This window comes from Rhinolophus sinicus, linkage group LG07, assembly GCF_036562045.2.
Source record: "Rhinolophus sinicus isolate RSC01 linkage group LG07, ASM3656204v1, whole genome shotgun sequence".
Taxonomy (NCBI): domain Eukaryota; kingdom Metazoa; phylum Chordata; class Mammalia; order Chiroptera; family Rhinolophidae; genus Rhinolophus; species Rhinolophus sinicus.
Genome location: NC_133757.1, coordinates 35,720,930 through 35,741,717, shown reverse-complemented (window position 1 = coordinate 35,741,717; position 20,788 = coordinate 35,720,930). Strand labels below are relative to the sequence as shown.

At 32.0% G+C, this 20,788-nt stretch overlaps 1 protein-coding gene across 1 annotated transcript in view; it reads left to right on the top strand.

Annotated features, from left to right (window-relative positions):
• The window catches only part of PCDH15 (protocadherin related 15), a 1,312,736-nt gene that overhangs the window by 1,223,151 nt on the left and 68,797 nt on the right, over window positions 1-20,788 (top strand). Inside the window, exon 29 of the mRNA XM_074339439.1 lies at window positions 7,048-7,175. Coding sequence (XP_074195540.1) covers window positions 7,048-7,175 — 128 coding nt within the window. The remainder of the gene's footprint in view (window positions 1-7,047; window positions 7,176-20,788) is intronic.

The following is a 20,788-nucleotide window of genomic DNA, read 5'->3' as shown; positions in this document are numbered from 1 at the left end:
TTTAATTATGTATTCAAATATATTTTTTTTTCTTAGTTACACTTCTGCATTTTAAGATAAAATGATTCTTATTAGGCTTGTAAGGTCAGCAGAATTTTTACATCAAATACTCTATAGTGTGTGTCTGTTTTTCTCCAAATACTGTTAACTTTTTTAAATGAGTTTTCTGTAAATGTGTAGTCTTGTCATGTAAACATAAGTATGGATATTCAATAAGACACTATTACTACATTTTCCAATAGTGTTTCATTACTATTTCTTCTATTTGCAGTAAAAATATACGTATTTTCTACTACCTTATTTAATGGTCCCTATGTGTTCATAATACCCCATATAAAAACAAGTTTCTTTTATAAATTAATGCAAGGAAAATGTTTTTTCTTAATTCCATGGCATTAATATTCTTCCTCCTTCTGATTATGATGATAATGATGACGACAATAATGCTACTAACACTTTTCCTACCTTGAGAGTCAGTAAGCTCTGCTTCATATTTGAAATAATGAAGCCACCATGCATTTATTGCTTTACAGGAAATTTAATGTAATTAAATGGTTGGTTATTTATATATGAAAACTAGGCTATCGATGAGAAAATTTAGCTTAAAATGTATAAGTAACCTCTGTAAGGTCACATTTCATACATGGGGAATTACTGGTATTTGACTTGGGCTCTGGCTCAACAGTTTGTGCTTAAATTTTTTATTGCCCAATTTACAATTATAGCAGTTTTGTTGGTCCTTATGGTCACACATTGGCTGCTTTGTGGAGAGAGTTGGAGTTTCATAGATACAAATGAATTAAAATAGTGTCTGTTTATTCTGAATGGAAACAGATGGAGCTGAAAGTCATAATTATTCCCTTGTGAAGGCCTCTATCTGCATTAGTTTGTCTCACAGAATTAGCACAAAATACTAGCAATACCAATGAAAAGGAACAATATTGCGTTCTTAGCTTCTATTTTCATGTTTACTGTTTATAGAGAAATTTATTTCATTAAATTATCACATGTACATTACAATGAGTTGTAATTTGTCTGCTTTATTTTAAACAAAAATGTCTTCCCATAATTTTAATAGCATCACATTTAATAATTTTAATAATTCCTTTAATTATCAGAAGACCATTATAGCCACTCTGAAGATATGCATATTTAAATAAAAGCAATAGCTACCAAAAATATATATATATATTTAGAATATTACTCTCCTGATTATCCCATTACTCTAATAGTAAAATTGTCAATGTCGTCGTTTTCTTCACTAAAGAAATTAGCTGAAAATCAGGTATATATTATAGTAATCTGAGTGTCAATTTTTGAAGTCAGTAGTTATGCATAGTTATTTCCCTAATTCAGTTTTTACCCTTTCAACAAATACATACACAAAATGTATGTTTTAGATGCACGCAATTAAATTTATTCAAAGGCTAATTAAATCAATGTCAAAACTAAATGAAAAACCTATTCAAATGAACCTCAAAAGATTCCATCTCTCTTGCTGCCTAGCTACTGAAAATCAATAGTGTATATGAATATAACTAAGTACAGTTCTTGCAGAGCAAAAACCAAGAAATAATAAGCAGGGATTTTTGTCATTCTAACATATATAATAATGTATTTTTTTTAATTTATTGGGGTGACAATTGTTAGTAAAATTACATAGATTTCAGGTATACAATTCTGTATTACATCATCTATAAATCCAATGTATTTTTTAAAGCATGTAAATATGTCATATTCATGCTAATTCTGTCTAATGAACACATTACAACATATTTCTTCCATACTCTTCATTTAAATCCTCTTTTTAATTGAATAACTATGAACCCAGTAGAAGATTGTGCTTATCTCCAGTGATCCTTTTGTTCTTAAACATTACTTTATCTACAGAATTAATCATTTATCTCACATATAAACTAAGGCAGAGGAACACAGAAGAACTTAACAATAGTGCATACCAAGAATCTTCATGTTAATTCCAAACAGTCCATAGAATATGAAATGGTCTCAGATTCAGTATTTTTCTAATATTAATTTTATTTTTGGTAAAAATGTGTTGTCTTTAAGAGAGACAGTCTTGAACTGAACAACAATGTGCTTTTGTTTGCTACTGTGATTCTCAAGGGCTTCAAATATGTAACTTAATTTATGAGTATAAAACAGATTGATTCATTTTATTTAAGTGGAGACAAGATTGGGGGAGTGCTAATAATTCAACATTTATTAAACAATTACCATGAGGAAATTACAGTACTTCTGAAAAATGAATCTGCCCCTCTGAATCTTTCAGTTTGTTATGTGCTTCATAACTACCTTAAATAAAGGCTATAATACTGAGCCCTCCCTCAAAAAAAAAGGAATCTGCAAATACTCAAGGAGATTTAAAATATATTAACCAATTAATATATTTTTCATTTTACTTATTCAACATGCTATAGGACAAGCTATCAAGTATATCATATTCTAATTGAGGAGTCAGATAATAAACATTCACCTAACGTAATTTCAGACAGTGGTTACGGGCTGTGCAGAAAATAAAAATACTACTGGAATTAAAATGACTACTGTTGGGTAGGTGTCAGTGAAGCCACCCTTGAGATGGTGATGACGACAACGTAAATAGACTCCTTGCAAATAATTACAGAAAATCAAGGTGTTTATGATTGTAATCTTTAAGCTGTTGCTAGCAAATAAATCTAAAACTTCTTTTTTATTCTTGTTAAGATACACAAATTTGCCACTGTCCTAAACAGGTAGAAGCAACAATAAGCACATACAAGTGTGTGGGTTGTGTCATCAAGTAATGGGTTCACATCTCAGCCACTACCATGTACTAGAGGGAACATGGGCCAAGTTACTTATCTCTCTGTATTTCATTTAACTCAACTGCTAAAATACAAATAACAATAATTATAATAGTTTCATCTCATGGAATTAGAATGTTTTGCACAACTTGGAACGATATCTGCCACATACTGTTCAATAATTGTTAGCTACCAATATTGAAAGTTAGGTAAACATAGAAAGAACATATCAAGAAGTTGGCTATTTTAAAATTCTTTAACTTTTAAAGAGAAATAAGAAACTATTAAAATAAGAATATAGATAGATAGATAGATAGATAGATAGATAGATAGATAGATAGATAGATAGATGATCTTCAATTTGGACAAAGGCATGATTAAAATAAAAACATTTTTAAATAGTTCATAGAGATGTAAAAAAAGCATTACTTACACTAATAACTGCACTGTGGTGCTGCTTTTGTTTTCTAATTTCAATAAAATTGTGATTGCACAAAACTCAAACTTATAAAATGCCACAAGGACGTACTGAATATTATAAAGTTATTTGGTATTAAAATAGACCAGGATGAGGCATATATGGAACCTAATAGCATAATATACTGAGTATATGTAAACTATTTATAGTATTTTCTTTTCATTCCTTTTTCTGACAGATGAATAAGAAATCACACAATTCAGCAGCACAGATTCATGATTCAATTCCAATATCATTTAATTACACAAATTAAATATTTAGGCAAGCATTTAAAAAGTCAAGAGTAAAAACTAACATATCATCCAGGTTGAATAGAAGTTATATATACAGGTAACCCCTGTATAACACGGCACTTCTATAACACAGTTTTGCTCTAACACGGTTCGAGAATTAGGGAAAACTCTTGTACAACATGGCATCCTAGAACACGGTTTCACTCTAACACGGTTTGATAATTAGACAAATCCCCGAACAATAGGGAGCATAATAAGAGCTTTTAAGAGGAAAAGATATCTCAATTGAAATTTTTGATTCGAACATGGATGTCGTATCAGATTTGACTGCAAACTTTTAAAATTTATTAGAATTTTAAAACCATTTTTTTTGTGGAGTATTAAGTTCAGAATATGAAGATATCTTGTCAAAAAGAAAATGCCCTTGGTTAATGGTGCTTAGTAGTAATGATGAAGAAAACATTTATTAATAGATATTAATATGTTATATTTTTGGTGAAAATTGCTTTAATAAAGATATTTCTCTTAATTATAAAAATATAATAGTATGTTGTTGTTGATTTTTTAATTTTTGAACCTAACTCCCTTTTTTGTACTAGTTCTTTGTTTTGTGTAACACGGATTCGCGTAACACAGCATTTTTAAGAACCTAACAAACGTGTTATACGAGGGTTACCTATATATATACTGGAGATGCCAAAAAAACGTATACACATTTTAAGAGACATTAACACTTTGGTCAGCGTTGCTCAAACAGTAGTTTGTCATAATCAGAAGTGTCTCGACGCTGATGGTAACCACTTTGAGCTCCTCTTGTAATTGCAGAAGTCAAATGTGACTTGTATTCATATTCTATTATTGGCATATATTGAGTATTACAATTTTAATACACGTTTTTCCTTTCTTAAAATGTCTATACACTCTTGGCACCCTCTGTGTATATATATATATATATATATTATTATACATATAAAGTTGAATATGCCCCAAACTGGAAGATGCAAATTTAAAAGAAAGAATCTAGAAAGATACTTAAGGATGTACTATGATTATCCTTCCATAATTGTACTTGCTCTCATATTATAACTTATGACATGGAACTACTATCAAAATTTTTATTCCGTGCTTTCTTTAAAGCATTAAATTGCATATGGTTAAATTTTGTATCAGTCTCATAACAAATATTGACTGCAGCACAACTGATATGGAAGCATGTTATTTTATAATTATGTTTTTGTGAGATGAGTATATTATAAAAGAAAATGCTGAAAAACTTTAGTGCAGTTGTTAAAATTGGATAACATTATTTTATATGAAATTTACAATCATTGAATATCAATAGTGTAAATAGATATTTATTTAGATGTGTTTATACATGTTAATTACAGATTTTTTAATAACTGCTAAATTGATACACTAAATAATTATTTTACTGTAGTGTCTCTGGAGTTCATAAAATGCATAAAATATTTTAATATGGCATATAACGATTACTTTAAATTAAAATACTGACTCATTCATTAGTTTTCCCAATACTTAAGGAAATAATAGCTTTTTAAAAGATTTACTAAAGCACAAATTGTTCCTAATGGCATAATACATTTATGCCTGGGCCTAACCTTCTGTCATAATTTTCTGAAGTGCCAGGAGAAAAGTAGACAAGCTTCAAAGCATAAATCTATTCCTTTACAGTGATTTGAAATTAACCTTTACTTTTTCAAGTGTTGCAAATAGGGATCATTAATGTGGTCATTAATTAAAAAACATAAAAAAAATTGGAAAGGTGATATAGTTTAGGATTACTTTTCATTAAAAATATTAAATGTAAAAAAAAAAAATTAAAAACATATTAAATGTAGAGCTGTTAGCACTTTTAATCCCAGAAATTAAAATGGTGTGTTACTAAGATAAAAATGGGTTTCATGTTGGATGAACTCTGATTGTTGGTGACTCACCAGAGTGCAATTTGGAGCCCTGGCACTGTAAGATAGAGAAGAATAATTTGCCATTAGCTCTCTTCTCTGTAGACCTAGCCCATTTTTCCCATTGATTCTAGCTCTTCCAGTTCAGGAGTGGTGTGAAAGTGACAATAAAGATGGGAACTATATGAATAGCAGCAGGATAGGTATACAACCTTGAAGCTATCTCTCTTGTCTGTCTGCTCTTTTCCAGGGCAAGCAAAAGGCAGCCTGTTTCTAATTCGTATTAACACAGTGCAGGTTTCTCATTCATTTATTCAATCAGCACAGATATATTGTACACCCATGACGTACCCACTGTGCTAGTAGGCTGGTGTTAATAAGTTATATAGGGATATGATAAAGTAACAAAGTTAGTGTGTCCCTGATAGTTTGTAGATCAATTGTCATATGTTTGATCCTAACTGAAATGCATGATAGAAGTTCACTTAAGTAATGCATCAGAATACTTATATAATTTAAGTCTACTTTTTGCAAAATGATTAACCACTTCTCATTTTATCTGGTTTGTAAATTATTTTTATACATTAGATTATTTGTAAAGAGTCATTCTTGGCCTAGTGACAAGTGCTCCACTTCTTATTAAAGGTGTGATGATTGATGGGGTGAGATGATAAACTATATTCTTTATGATATTTTGAGTATGGTTTAAATTATAAAAACCCAGCATTTATGAATTATATGGCAATCATATCTCCAACCATTATCTTTTGCAGTGAATGATATATAGCCTTTAATAAGGATAAAATTTGTTTTACTTTTGTGGAAATAAGTACCTGACCTAACCATTGCTTACCTTTAATCTTAAATACGTATACTATAATACATTTTAAGCTAAGGGAATACCATTGCTAGTTTTATATTTAAGAATAAAATATACACATATATTTTAGTTTATGGCAGTTTTTATTACTTCATAAGGTGTTTATATATCTGTGTCACTTTTATGTAATTGGTAATGTTTGTAAAGTGTTTGTAAATATGAACAGTTGAGTCGTTTCATTAAACTGATTAGAACACAATACTGTATTACCTATTAAATCAAATGAATTGAATTATCAGGACTTTATAATTGAAAGAAATAGCAACAACTTAACACCCTGTTTCCCCGAAAATAAGACTTAGCCGGACAATCAACTCTAATGCGTCTTTTGGAGCTTGTTTCGCTATAATATAAGACCAGATCTAATATAATATAATATAATATAATATAATATAATATAATATAATATAATATAATATAATATAATATAATATAATATAATATAATATAATATAATATAATATAATATATAATACTGGGTCTTATATTAATTTTTGCTCCAAAATACACATTAGAGCTGATTGTCCAGCTAGGTCTTATTTTCGGGGAAACACGGCATTATAATTATCAGTGTCCTCTGGATTTTGTCGTATTAGGTATGCATTTTGGAACAACATTTTTTGATTTAAGTGATTTCCATGATTTCAGAAAAAAGAAAGTATAACAAGTGTTTACTCCAGTGCGTTTTTAAATGAATAACCACCAATATATATTACTTCTTATCCTCCAGGTAATACAGCAAAAGTATATATTGAGATTCAGGATGAAAATGATCATCCCCCAGTGTTTCAGAAAAAATTCTACATTGGTGGTGTATCTGAAGATGCAAGAATGTTTACTTCTGTGCTAAGAGTTAAGGTATGAGCAAATTTATTAAGATACAGGACTAAAGTAAGTAAAAGCAAAGTGCTTGAATGTTGCCAATAATCAATAACCATGTGGTTTGTATTAGCTGAGTACTTATTCCTGTTTAAACAAAATCTGAAACTTAGAGATATATGAGTTTAATTGGCCAAACTAAATGCAGATTAATTATGAGATGAATACTAAGGACATTTTTTAAATTTTGTTTTTAAGACAAAAACAGGAACAAATGATTTATGATGTTTTACACTGAATAAGATATTAAAATGTATGTTTTCTTCATAGGTTTTATTCCCTTAAAAGGTTTTATTCAGAGTAACTCCAAAGATTTTCATGCTGTAGTTTCTAGTGGTAAATTATAAAGTTGCCATTTTGTAATAGAAGAAATAATATAATAAATTCTGAAATTATTTTTTCTGCAATAATTTTAAAAATCCTAAATGCTAGCTATATGAATGTAAAACACCACTACTAATTTTAGTACTTTACTAAAAGTTTAAAAATTTGGATATGTCAGAAAAATTTACTAACCGACTTAGAATTAAATAAAACCAGTCTAAGACCAAAGTTGATAATTTTCCATTTTTTCGTAATTAGGTGTTATCAACTAAGTTTAAAGATTTTCTTTAATGGTTGGCAGTACACACAGTTGCAATAGTTTTATTACTAAGAAATAAATTTATAAATATTACCTTGCATTTGGGAGGAAAGGTTAGAAGCTAGAGCTTTATGCTTTCTCAATTATAGTTATTTTTGAAAGTATTTTAATAAATCAATTTTTTAAATTGCTACTAACACACACACATAAAACCTAAATTTCCCTGTGTAAATCCAGCTATTGATGGCCTATAGTCTCCCACGTGAACAGCTGCCTTTTTTTTTCCCTTTTGCCGGGAAGACCATGATTACAGCTCTTCTTACATATAGTTTTATAACCTTAAACACCCTAAGAAAGTGCAAAATCAACGAAACCAATAGAGCTTATGTGTTGTAATTGCAAAATAGCTCTTCCACAGTGCCAAATACTAACTCCTGATCTGAATCACAAGTTGTGACTAAAAGTAGTCCATAAATTTAGGTTGATCACATTTTTGTGTGTATGTTGTTGTTTGTGTGTCTTACATTATGATGATTTGCAAGTAACAATCCTTTAGCGTTGATTTTTATCTTATTTAATATTTTGGTTCCATTGATTGATTCATTTCATTCATTTAATCACTAAATATTTTTGAGTACTCAAGTGTTCATTGTTCTAGAAATGGGACATAGAATAATTCTAAAAGCAATTAAATAAACAAAAAGTAACCATCCTATGAGACAAACTAGGGGGAAAAAGCAAATAGTATATCAAGGAAATCAGTAGCTATTTAATACAAATTCATGTGGTCAAGAGAAAGGCTTGTGGATTCCTAAGTAAGGAGCATTCTGATCATTCCAAAGTCTCTGACGGTAGAGGGAGATGGGAGGTCATTGTGATGGAAAAAGACTGGTTTGAGAAGAGATTGGAAATGTAGTCCAGGACTACCATATGGGATTTATTTTAGAAGTTTTAGAAAGAAAGGTGTTGAATGGTTTTGTCCAGAGGAGTAACATAATCTGATATGAAAGGATTATTCTGGATGCTGTGCAGGGTTGGGAGTGGTGAGAAACAGTGTTATCAGACAAGAGTAGAGACAGACTCTAATGCCTTGCTTTTCAGGCAAGAATTGATAGTGGCTTGAATCATGCTAGTAGTCAGGGGAGATGGTGTTAAGTGAGACAAATACAGCCAAAAGGATTTGCTGATAAATCATATATGGGGAAATACGAGAAAATAAAAAAAATAAAAATAAAAATAAAAAATGACTGAGGGTTTTGTTCTGAACATCTCTCCCCCAAGTAAGGTAGTGGTAGGAATCAAAAGTTCATCTTTGGAGATTTTACGTTTGTGACACCTTTTCAATATGCAAACATAGTTCTTAAGTAAGGAAGTTGCAAATGCTGATTTAGAGTCAGAAAAGAAATCATGTACCAGGATGATATCACCTAGAAAATAGGTATTGATAGAAAAGTCCAAAGACTATCCCCTGGGTACTCTACACTTAGAGATCAGGAAAGGGATCCATCAAAGGATACTGAGAATTCACTGTCATGAGGTAGCAAGAATACATTCCTCTCTTCAAACTATCAGAGGGTTTATTCAGTCTAAGGAAAAGGTATTTTCCAGCAAACCAATTTCATGCAATGTGGTATTCCACTTAAGTTGGAAGAGACAGAGATAGAGATAAAGAGATAGAAAGTTTAGCAATGTATCAATGTAAGTATGTGCTGTAATAATTGATTCAAGTAAAGCACAAATTGCCATGTGGATTCCAAGGAAGGAGGCATTTCAATTGACAAAAAAATATAAATGAAGAATCCGAAGGAAAACTCAGAATCCATGCACCATGTATGAACAAGATTCAAAAGAGAGGGAGTGATCAATTGTCACAGGCTACTGTGATAGAATTCCCCTGTGGATTTTTACATGACTACAAATGATGCCAAAAGTATATTGTAGTAGAAAAAACAAAAACAAAACAATAAGCCAAATGTTAAAATAGCCCATTAATGAAGGGGATAATTAAAGAGGTCTGTAGATGACAGCAGTAAGGTAATATAGTGGGTGACATAGTCTTATGATTGCATTTATTTCAGAGGAATTGGGAGAGGTGGCAAAGGAGATGGAATACTATTCTAGAAGCAGCAATTCAGATACAGAAAGATACTATCTATCCACCCCTAGGCTTTGCACTATGTAAAATATAGGAGCTACTGTTTGAGACAGCTGAAGAAAGCAGTGTCTTGTGTGGGGGAGAGGTGTAAGGTGGAGGAATCAGAAAGTAATATCCATACTTGAATATTTAAGAGATATAGCCAAATGAAGGACTATGTATTCCAGGGAGTCCTGGGGAAATTTTGGTGGTGGAGATAAAGGTGAGATGGGAAACTGAGTGATATTAGGATGTGTAAAGGTCTACATGGGAAGAATTAACTGGATAGTGAGATATATCTTAGAGTAAATACATGGATTTCTTGTGATGAGTAAACGTGATGGGATTGATTGTTTCTCTAAGACTACTGAGAACTCTGCAGGACATCCCTCCCTTCAAACCTATCAGTGGGTTATTCTGTCTAGGGAAAAGGGTGTTTTCCAGCAAACCAATTTCATGCGATGTAATATTCTACATAAGTTGGAGGAGACAAAGATAGAGATAAAAAGATAGAAAGTTTAGCAATGTATCCATGTAAGTATATGCTATAATAATTTATTCAATTAAGAAGGCATAAATTGCCAAAGGAAAGAGGCACTTCAACTGATGAAAGAATATAAATGGTTTCCTAAAGGGTGAAGAATTTGTACGGCACTGAAGGGTGGATAGATTTTCTCAGTGAATCTTAGATGAGGAGGAGTCTAAGCAGAGGAAACACAATGAGAAAAAACCTGGATGAAACAAAGTGCAGACTGTGTTTGTGGAAGTGATAAGAGGCAGGTACCTTAGGAGGGGTTGGGAGTAATAAATCTTTAAATGGTGAACGTTTTCAATTGCTGCCTTTAGCCTTGAAGGCTGGAATCTTCCCTGTTCCAAATTTAATCAGAGTGAAAGTGAGTTAAATCGTTCTTCTCAATTCATACTTAGAACAGCAGAAATCTTATTGGAAATGGCACTGAATCAGGGCCAGCCAAGCTCGGGTGCTTGATGGAAAGATGATTTTAAAAACAGGGGTAGAGCCCAGGATTTTGAAAGAGGCTTTTATACCATATACTATATAATATCGGAGTAATGTAATAATTTATCTGCCACACATGCATGTTATTTTTTTTTCAGTTCATCATGAAATGCATAATGAGAAATTTTAAATTTAAAAAATGTTGTTATGTATAGGAAGGTGAAGAGAAAACATATTATAGAGTAGATTAAGAAAGATGAGACTGACATATCAATAAATATAACTATACTTACTAGCTTTAAATATGAATAGTGGATTAAGGGCATTATTAAAAATAGGGGAAAGACAACATAATGAGAGTATTATTGAAATCAATTATCCAGTGTAAGTGATAGTAAAAGAAGTTGTATATATATGCTCTGAAATGGCACATCTGATATGCTTAGAGACTGCAGGAAGTTAATTTTAGAAAATATACATTGTGTTCCTAGTATGTGCTTAAAATACAGAGGGGAAAAAAAACCAGACCACCCCTCTGCCTTCATAGAGCTAACATTCCAGTAAATTAGACATAAAGAAATAATTAAACAAACAAATAAAGGTTTTTATTTATACGAACATGTAGAGATTTAGTCTCTGGCCCAAAAATGTGAATGTTCATGTCATGTTAAAGTCATTCTTGGATGGTACCAAAAGAACACTAAACAAAATAATTATTTTGGGAATATCCCCTATATTTACTATGTTTTTATTCTGATACCTCTCTTGTGACTGGATCCAACAAACTGATTTCCATTGGTCGCAATTAGTCATTTCAATTGCAAGAAGAGAGAAAAGAAAAGAAAATGGTAATTTTTCTCTTCAGTCTTTAATACAAAAATTAACATCAGTTAAAAATATAGTATAGTATATATCCAAAAGTATATATCCAAAAGAATTAAAAGCAGGGACTGGAACAAGTATTTGTATATCAATGTTCATAACATTATTATTCACAATAGCTAAAAGGTGAAAAGAACCCATATGCCCATTCACAGATAATTGGGTGAACAACATGTGTTAAATGCATACAATGGAATACGATTCAGTCTTAAAACATTAAATTTGACAAATGCTAGACCATGGATAAAACTTGAAGATATGCTAAGTGAAATAAGCCAGACTTGGACAAATACTGTATGATTCTACTCACATGAGATTCCTAGACTAGTCAAATCCACAGAGACAGAAAATAGATTGGTGGTTTCCAGGAGCTATAGGGAGGATGGATTGAGGAGTTATTGTTTGATGGTCACAGAGTTTTAACTTGGAAAGATGAAAAGTTCTAGATATGAATGGTGGTGATGGTTGTGGAACAATAGTAATGTGCTTAGCATAACTGAATTGTACACTTAAAATGGTTAAAGTGGTAAATGTTATGTGACGTACATTTTAGCACAGTAAAAGAAAAATCTCACAATTTGTGGGGAGCATTACCAATATTGTAGGATATGAAAACTGTTCTTTTCATAGCTATTATTCACTGGTATCCATTCCTCCTAAGTGATTTGAATGTAATGGTTTGGCAGTGATGCTCACTGTGGGGGCCATACTGCTGCCCCTTCTCAGCCCGCAAGGAAGTACACGTCAAAATCCCCCAGGAAATCCCTGTCTACCCTTCTGTGGGGGAAGGCCATTCGTTGAATATTACTAACTGAACTGTCCTTTGCTAATGAAAAATGACTGAGAAATTTGGTTACATCTGAATAGTAGATTACTATGTACCAGTCTGAATTAAGGTCTCATAAAACACTGCTTTTGATTCTCTTTTGCCAACTGTGGAACACCCAGGTATATATAAACACTTCTCATTGTTTCAAGAGAGTGATATCTCTTAGGAGCTCTTACTAACCATGGTTTCCTTCATGACTGCCATGCTATCTGACTTCATATGGTTTGTACCTTGAACAAAGTAAATACATGTAGGTGGCTCTGGGTTCATTATCTTCTTGGTTTTGACCTTATAACTGAATTATCTCTGTGCCTATTTTCTGTACTCGAAATCAAATTTCATCTAAGCAGGTGCTATGTTTCCTCACCAACTTAATAACATTGTCGATATTTTGTGCCTAGCATCTCAAATTTATGTTCATTTCAAATATGATTTATTCATTTATTTTACACATAGCCATGCCTTTAACCTGTTTAATCAAGACTTTCCATGTAATACCTGAATGTTTTTTTCTTCTTTTTTTAGATGAGTAAAATATTCTTTCAATTACTCTCTTGGGCCTGATTACATTAAGGGTAACATGGCCTATGATTTCCCTAGTAATTTCCCCTCTTGTCAAAATTAAGAGCTTAGATTGATGATATCTTTATGAATGTTATATATCTATCATACTTTTGCATTATTTAACCCCACTGGGGAAACCAAATGTCAAGATTTTTTTTTTCATAACAACTAATATATTTGTAATATGGTCACAGACTATGTTGTAGTTAATAATGTGTTCCTCTTGGTCTGCTGGAGACTCAAGGTCAAATATTTGATTCACCTTTAGCCAGATGAATGCAATGCACTGATATCATGATAACTTTCTCTCTGGTTTCCACTTTAGTCTCTTCCTTCTTTCCCTTTAACTGTGTTTATATTATTATATATTATGTATTTTTATAAAAGACCTCATGTCCATGTTGGAATTCTGTTGCCTAGATGCAAATAGACAATTACTAAATACTCTGTTTCTAAGAGTCTATGCATGTTTAAGCCTACATTTTCCCCGTGTACAAGTTGACAGCTGTGAAGTATCATCGCCAGTTTCTGATACATAGCATTTGTCTTTACTGTTCTGAAAAAGTACAGAATTATAGTTTTGTTGTTGTTAGTTTGAGCAGACAGGACCAAGTCTATTTTTGTAAGTACAATGAAGTATTCAGATAAAATAATTCAGTAGCTTTAAGTTTTACTCTTGATCTTCCTCTTCTCTATACAAATCACTGTTTTTATTGTCACAGAAGGGAGATCTGAAACCATTTCATTCATGCAGTAGTAATTAAATTTACATGTATTGGTTTGTATGTAATTTAATGAAGAATGCCTGTTGCCAGTGCCTGGAAGGGCAGTTGCCACATTTCAATCTCTTCCTGAAAGTCAAGGGTACATTAACCCCTTGGCAGAGCCCTATGTCCCTGTGTGGTACTCATGACATGATTGGGGAACAAAGTCCTGACATACAGATTCAGATAGAGTGAGTAACACAGCTTTGTTTGGGAACCATTCTCCCTCCAGAGGCCAATGCTCTGGTAAGCACAGAAGGTTCTACAGAATAGAATAGAATTTAATAACGAACCAAGTCCCAGAGTCAATTGAGATGGAGAAGGTCCCTGGTCCAGGAGAGGTGACTGGGCACACAACGGGTTTGAGGCAAGTTGGTTTTGCAAGGAAGAGCTTCAGAGTGTCCCGGAGTATCCCAGGTTGCCACTCGCAGAGGACTGTCGGATCACCCAGAGGAATGTCACAGAAGATCATTCTGGAGTGTCTCGCTCAAAGCCTCAGAGAGAGTCTTAGCATTAGTGACCAGTCAGACCACTCATAGCATTGCTCTGTAGTTCTGCCTTTATCCTCTTTTCCTTGAACTTATTTACCTCTTAGGTGATAATCAAAGTTGTTTGCCAGGAGTTGTTTACCTCTTTGGTGATAACCAGAAGTTATTCTGGTGAACGTGTCTATTACTCAATTTTGTTACGCTCAGTTTCACACAAAAACATGTTTTTCACTTCACTCTTATCAGTCTCACACATGTGCAGCCATATTCCTGGCTCGCGTCCCTACTAGTAAACAACTTGTTTTGCAAACCTCAATCCAACATATATAATATATTGTATATGCTCTACAGAATGCCTTAATTTTTACTACTTAAAATGGAAATGGAACTGGGTTTTTTTGTTTTTTGTTTTTTGTTTTGGTTTTTCTTTTCCCAGGCTGTGTGTGTCTGGATAATGAGGAAAGTTTAGGTCCTCAAAAGTAGATGAAAAGTGGCTCACACAACTGGAAATTTTCTCAAAAGTAGAAAATTTGAGAACTTTTTATGGGTTTTAAGCCATTGGACATGATACTTAGGAAAAAAATAGTTTATTCGGTGAATGGCCACATCATTTTTCCTTTCCTAAATTCCTTGGTGGCTCATATATTTCAGAATCTGATCACACTCTAGTGGGATTAGAAATTTATTTAATGCCTACATGTCTTTCAGATGATTAAATATGTAACCATCCAGGGTATCAATGTGCAATATTATTTTTTGAGTCAAGCTTGCACTTTTTGTAGTAGATTGTATATGTTGTAGAGCAGTGATGATTGTGTTTATGCTCCTATATTATGTTACAAGGACTATATCTTCTATCATCTGGGACGGATCTGTCTGGAATATTGACACTTATTTTAAAAACCTCAGGATTCTTCTGAAACTGAGGACTGTTTTGCAAGAAACAATTCCAAAGGTATTTCATGCAAATAAGAATTAAAATGGGAGGGTGGCCATTTAGCTCAGTTGGTTAGAGTGTGGTGCTGATAACACTAAGGTCACCGGTTTGATCCCTGCATGGACAACTGTGAGCTGTGCCCTCATAAAAAAAAATAATAATAATAATAATAAAATAAAATGAACATTTTAAAAAGTTTTTATTCATACGTCTCTAAATACATTTTGAACTGCCTATTAATATTGCCAATAAGAAGAATAAAGAGCTAGATTTTTTTAATGTATTATGAAGAAAATTTAATTCCAAGTAAGTCATAAACAATGGGTGACTCTACCTAGTAGCTCTAATTAATTTACATTAATATAATCAGCAAGCCTGGAGCAAGATTATGTATATAATGAGAATATAATTTATATTGGTTAGTTCATGAGTCACTGTATATCTGAAAACTGCAAAAAAACTTTTTTTTCAAAAGCAGGCACAAAAATGTCTTGCTTCACAAAAATACATTCTAATGAATAAGAATAATAAAACTCTAAAGTAGAGATGCCCATCAAGTAGATCCTGAAACTTGATATGGTACCTACACTAGTTTTTGTAAACGTATAGCTCTTTTGTATTTGTTTCATTTTATTTGGTCCCAGGATTTTTTTTTTCCTAGATGGTCATGGCCTTTTATGATCCAGTAATATATAAAAAGACAGTCAATGGGACTTATAGTAATTTGAAACATTTTATTACCACCTGAAGCCAGTAGACCCCAAGATATGCTACAGTATAAAAAGCAAAGATCTCCAGAGGATATAAAGAACTCTAACACACTGATGAGAAAATAAATAAATAAATAAATAAATAAATAAATAAATAAATAAATAAATAAATAAAAAGCCCTAGATAAAAAGACAGGGATAAGACTGGAATAGACACTGAATAAGGCTATAAAAATTGGCCAAAAATATATTTATTTCAAATTTATTAACTGCTAGGGAATTGCAAAATCAACCACAAGAAACCACTACAGGTTCATCAGAAGGGTTAAAATAAAAAAGACAGACAAAACCAAATTTGAATCAATGGGAGTTCTGAGATATTGCTGATGGGATATAAATCAGTATCACATTTTGGAAAATAGTTTGACGTCGTCTGTTAAGTGTGAACATATGCATGACCCTTTACTCAGAATTTCTACTACTAAGTATTTACCCAACAGAAATGTAGTCATAAACTCATAAACTATATGTACAATAAAATCCACTATTTGTAGATATATATACTATTTGGGATGTCAAAAAGCTAAAAAACACCTAAATGTTCATCAACAGTGCATAGGATACATTAACTGTAGTATATTTGTATAATGAAATTCTATATAGCAATGAAAATGAATACATTATTGCTACATGCAATGACATGGTGGATCCTAGAAATATAATGTGAGCAAATGATTTTAGAAAAAAAAATACAACTATCCTAAGTCCATTTATATAAAGTTCAAAATATAGGCAATACTAATCCAATCAGAATAGCTGTTAATTTTGGAGAGGTTACTAAAAACGTTCTTTCTTCATCTAGCTGCTAGTTACTTCCACAGATATAATTTGAAAAACAAAAATAAAATTTTAAAACTGTTTATAAAGCTCTAAATTCATAGAAACAAATGGATGGTTCTTCAGCTTTCTGGTGATTTTAAAGTGGAGGAGATCATATTTTTCTGTCAGTGTCCTGTTTAGTTAATATTAAGGAATGATCTATGTTTAATGCTTGGTGAAACAACGCCACATACTTTTGTTATGATTTCTAGCAGGAAAGAATGTTCTGGGAAGATGGAGCACTACATTATTGGAGGCAGTGACAGATGACAGTAATCGAGTATGGTAGGTTGGATCTGGAAGATGGGGTTGGTAGAGGGCGTGCAAGTTAGGATGAACAAGCACGCAGGTTTATCAGGTTTCAGAATGGAGAACCGTAAACCAGAGAGATGGGGTTTTCACCTGAAAATTGTGTAATCATGTCCACAGGTCAGAAAAGATTAAGTCTTGCAGGACACATGAGCACAGGCAGAGAGGCCTTTCTGCTGTTTTATGCTTGAGGGCATTCATGAGGAATCTAAGCTGGGTAAGTGAATAAACTGGGTAAGTGATTCATTTAAAGTGCAAGGGAACACACTGACGTCTTAGATGAGCCGGATGGAAGAAGGATTCAGGCACTCAGCCGAGAACAGATGTCACAGGAAAAGAACAGTGTGCCTTTCAGACCCAGAAAGTCCTGGCAGTGAGTGCAGAGCACACTCACTGGGGATTAAGGACGGTAAATCCGAGCAGGAAAGGCCCGGTGATACTGAGACAACCGCTTTTGAGGGAGAGTCTCTTTGCAGGTTTTCTATTTTGGATGAGAGCTAAAATTAGATTGTGAGATGAGACTAAAACCTAAGGTGCAAAAATAAATAAATAATTAATAAACAAACAAACAAACAAACAAATGGGACACCCGTAGGCAGGAACTGAATGGTAGCTCTTTTTCCTTCCGTCATAATGGAAATTACTAAGGGAAGTAGGGAATTTTTCATTTAAGTCAATATTGATTAAAGGTAATCAAATTTTATGAATATGCTTAATCCCAAATCATGAAAAATAAGGTTAATGAATGAAAGGCACGAAGACTGTACAAACAAAGTTCTGATATTTAAATCTATGTAGTCCTCTTTTCCAAAACATAATGATGAAGACAAACCTGGATTTTTATCTTTTAGCCACTACTAGACTGGGTCACCTTGGACATCTTCTCTTAAATTCTATGAATACCAGGTTTGCAAGTGATGACAATAATATCTAACCAATTTCTTATAAATGAAAAAAATGCATATGAAGCACTGAGCACAGTGCCTGACTCCTTGAAATCTCTCAATAAATGTTCACAGTCATTGCTAGTTACTTTATCTAAATAGTTATTTTTACCTATAAGATAATAGTAATCTCAGGCTAAAAATGTTCTAATTCAGCATACACAGTGCACATATGGTATTAAAAATACAATTCTATTGAATGCATAGATATTTTATCATTGCCCTTGAAACCAAATAGAGGACCTATCTTTCTAGAAGTCACCTTTAGCATCAATATAGAGTACTAATATTTCTTCTTATCTTAATAATAGAGTGAGGAATATTTTAATAAGCTGAAAGTTAATATAAGAACAGTTTCCTCCATTATGTGATTACTAGGCAAATTCTACCTTTGAAATACACTGGGGTGTACTTTTTTCACGAAAATATTACTATCTCATTGAGAAATAATCAATATAACCATTTCAACTTCCGTATTTTAAATGTCATAGTTCTCTTATATCAGCAATTATCATATTGATATTTATGAGACATATCGATATGTTTTAAATAGATGGTATTATCTTAACACTGTATTGTGAGTATTTTGCACATATTTTGTTTGCAAATAATTATTGATGGTTTAGTATTTCCCTTTCAGGAAGCCAAAACAAATTTAAGAAAAAAATAATCTTCACATATATAGGTGTGAAATTCTGAGAAACAAACCTTAACAGCACAGCCAGAAGAAATTTCAGCCTTCAGATAGTACCAGCATCAATATATCCATAGAAAAATTTTAAAAAGAATATTTTTTAAAAGGGTATATTGGGTTTATTATCTTGATTATACTATATAACATAAGAAACTATAAAATTTAATGAGGTTATCTTCTAGTAATTAATGTGTGTCTGAGAAGTGGAAAAAATCTTGAAGTTCTTTTAAATAACATTAAAAAATGATTAACAAGTCAGTGAAATTTCTTAAATAGTTTTTTTCAGAAATAATTGTACTAAAGCTATCAATAAAAGTAATCTCGAACTGGAAAAGGCTAGTGATTTAGGAATGTTAAATTCCCCCCTGTAGATAGATATGGTAAAAAATCCCATTTTTCAAATAAACACAAAAAAGTAATAATAGAAAGTTCTGAACAGAAGAAAATATGTCTTTCAAGGTTATAAAATGAATTATCTGTTAAAAAGTTGAAAAACGAAGCAGTTCTTTCTTTGGCTTTAATGAATCACAGCATGACACATAATCTTTTCTGGCACCTCCTGAGCATTTTAATGTAATGTTATGTTAATAATCATAAATGAAAATTAGGGATAACTAATGAGAAAAGGAAAAGAACACAATGAAAATGTGTAATTTCACCTACATTTATTTGATTATCACTACATGCAATTAAAACATTTAATTCTCTTTCAACATGTCGTTTGATGGAGCAGCACCACTAGGTTAAGGATATAAACAACTCTATTCCCTGTCAGCATTGGTGTTCGGCTTTGTCCTAAAAGAGAAATGGAGAGATGAAGCTACTTGCCTTAATTTAATTCCTACTGGACTCTGATAGTATCTACACAGAAGGAGAGAAAAATGAGAAATATTAAATTGCTATTTTAAATGAAATCTATCATTTCAGTACAGGTGTCATCTCTCTGTGAAGTGAGGAGCCTGGAAATAATCTTTATCCCATCACATACTTCTCTCAGGACAAGTAGTTTATTGGAAAAGCCTGCATGGGCTTTTGAGTCAAAGATCATAGGGTCCGCTCACCAATGGTGTAGTTTGGGGTCATTTGCCCAATCTTTTGTGGTTCCGGGTTGACATCTACAGAATGGTTTTTGTTTTTTCTACCTACCAAAGTTAAAAGTAAATGGTAACTCTGTTCATAAAGTGCTTAGCCCAATACAAGACACTGGGTATACTCACATTATCTCTTACGTTTTCTCAGACCTTTCTTGAATCTAATCTTAAACTTATTACTCTTTCTCAGTGCTGACACTCAACCTGCATTTAATCATTGCAATCAATGTCCATGCCAGTTCTTCACTGTCTGAAGAACTATTTAGATTCAAGCAGGTTGGCCAAGGGCAATTAGGTGAAAGACATGTTGGCCAGTGCTATTTTTTTGCCAAAATAAACAAACATTAGTAATTTTATTAAATACAAATGTTGCCTAGTAACTGTCTTTCAAGTATTGGTAATTTGGTGTTTTGGTGGAGTGGTTTTGCCATTATTTATAGATTTTTATGTATCCTTTGAAACTTTATTTTTAAAAATAATTGTACTTGATTGTTACAGTTTTTTAATCCTACTCTTAGTATTGTTTCATTTGAAATAGAAATATAGTCACTTTTGTTTGAAATAAACAAAATTTTTAATGCATAGTTAATAACTGAAAGTAGTAGGTTTTGAAGCCATGAAGATTATCTAACACTGTGTAATCCTAGTTATAGAAAATGTATATATATGTGTGTGATTTGTATATACATTTTAGATATAAAAGGACATCTATAAAGATATTCATAATGACTATAAATGGATATTGTTATTGAGTTTTTAATATTCCTTTGTTAATTTGCATTTTCTGATACTTCTCTAATAAGCAAGAAGTAATAAAATACTTTAT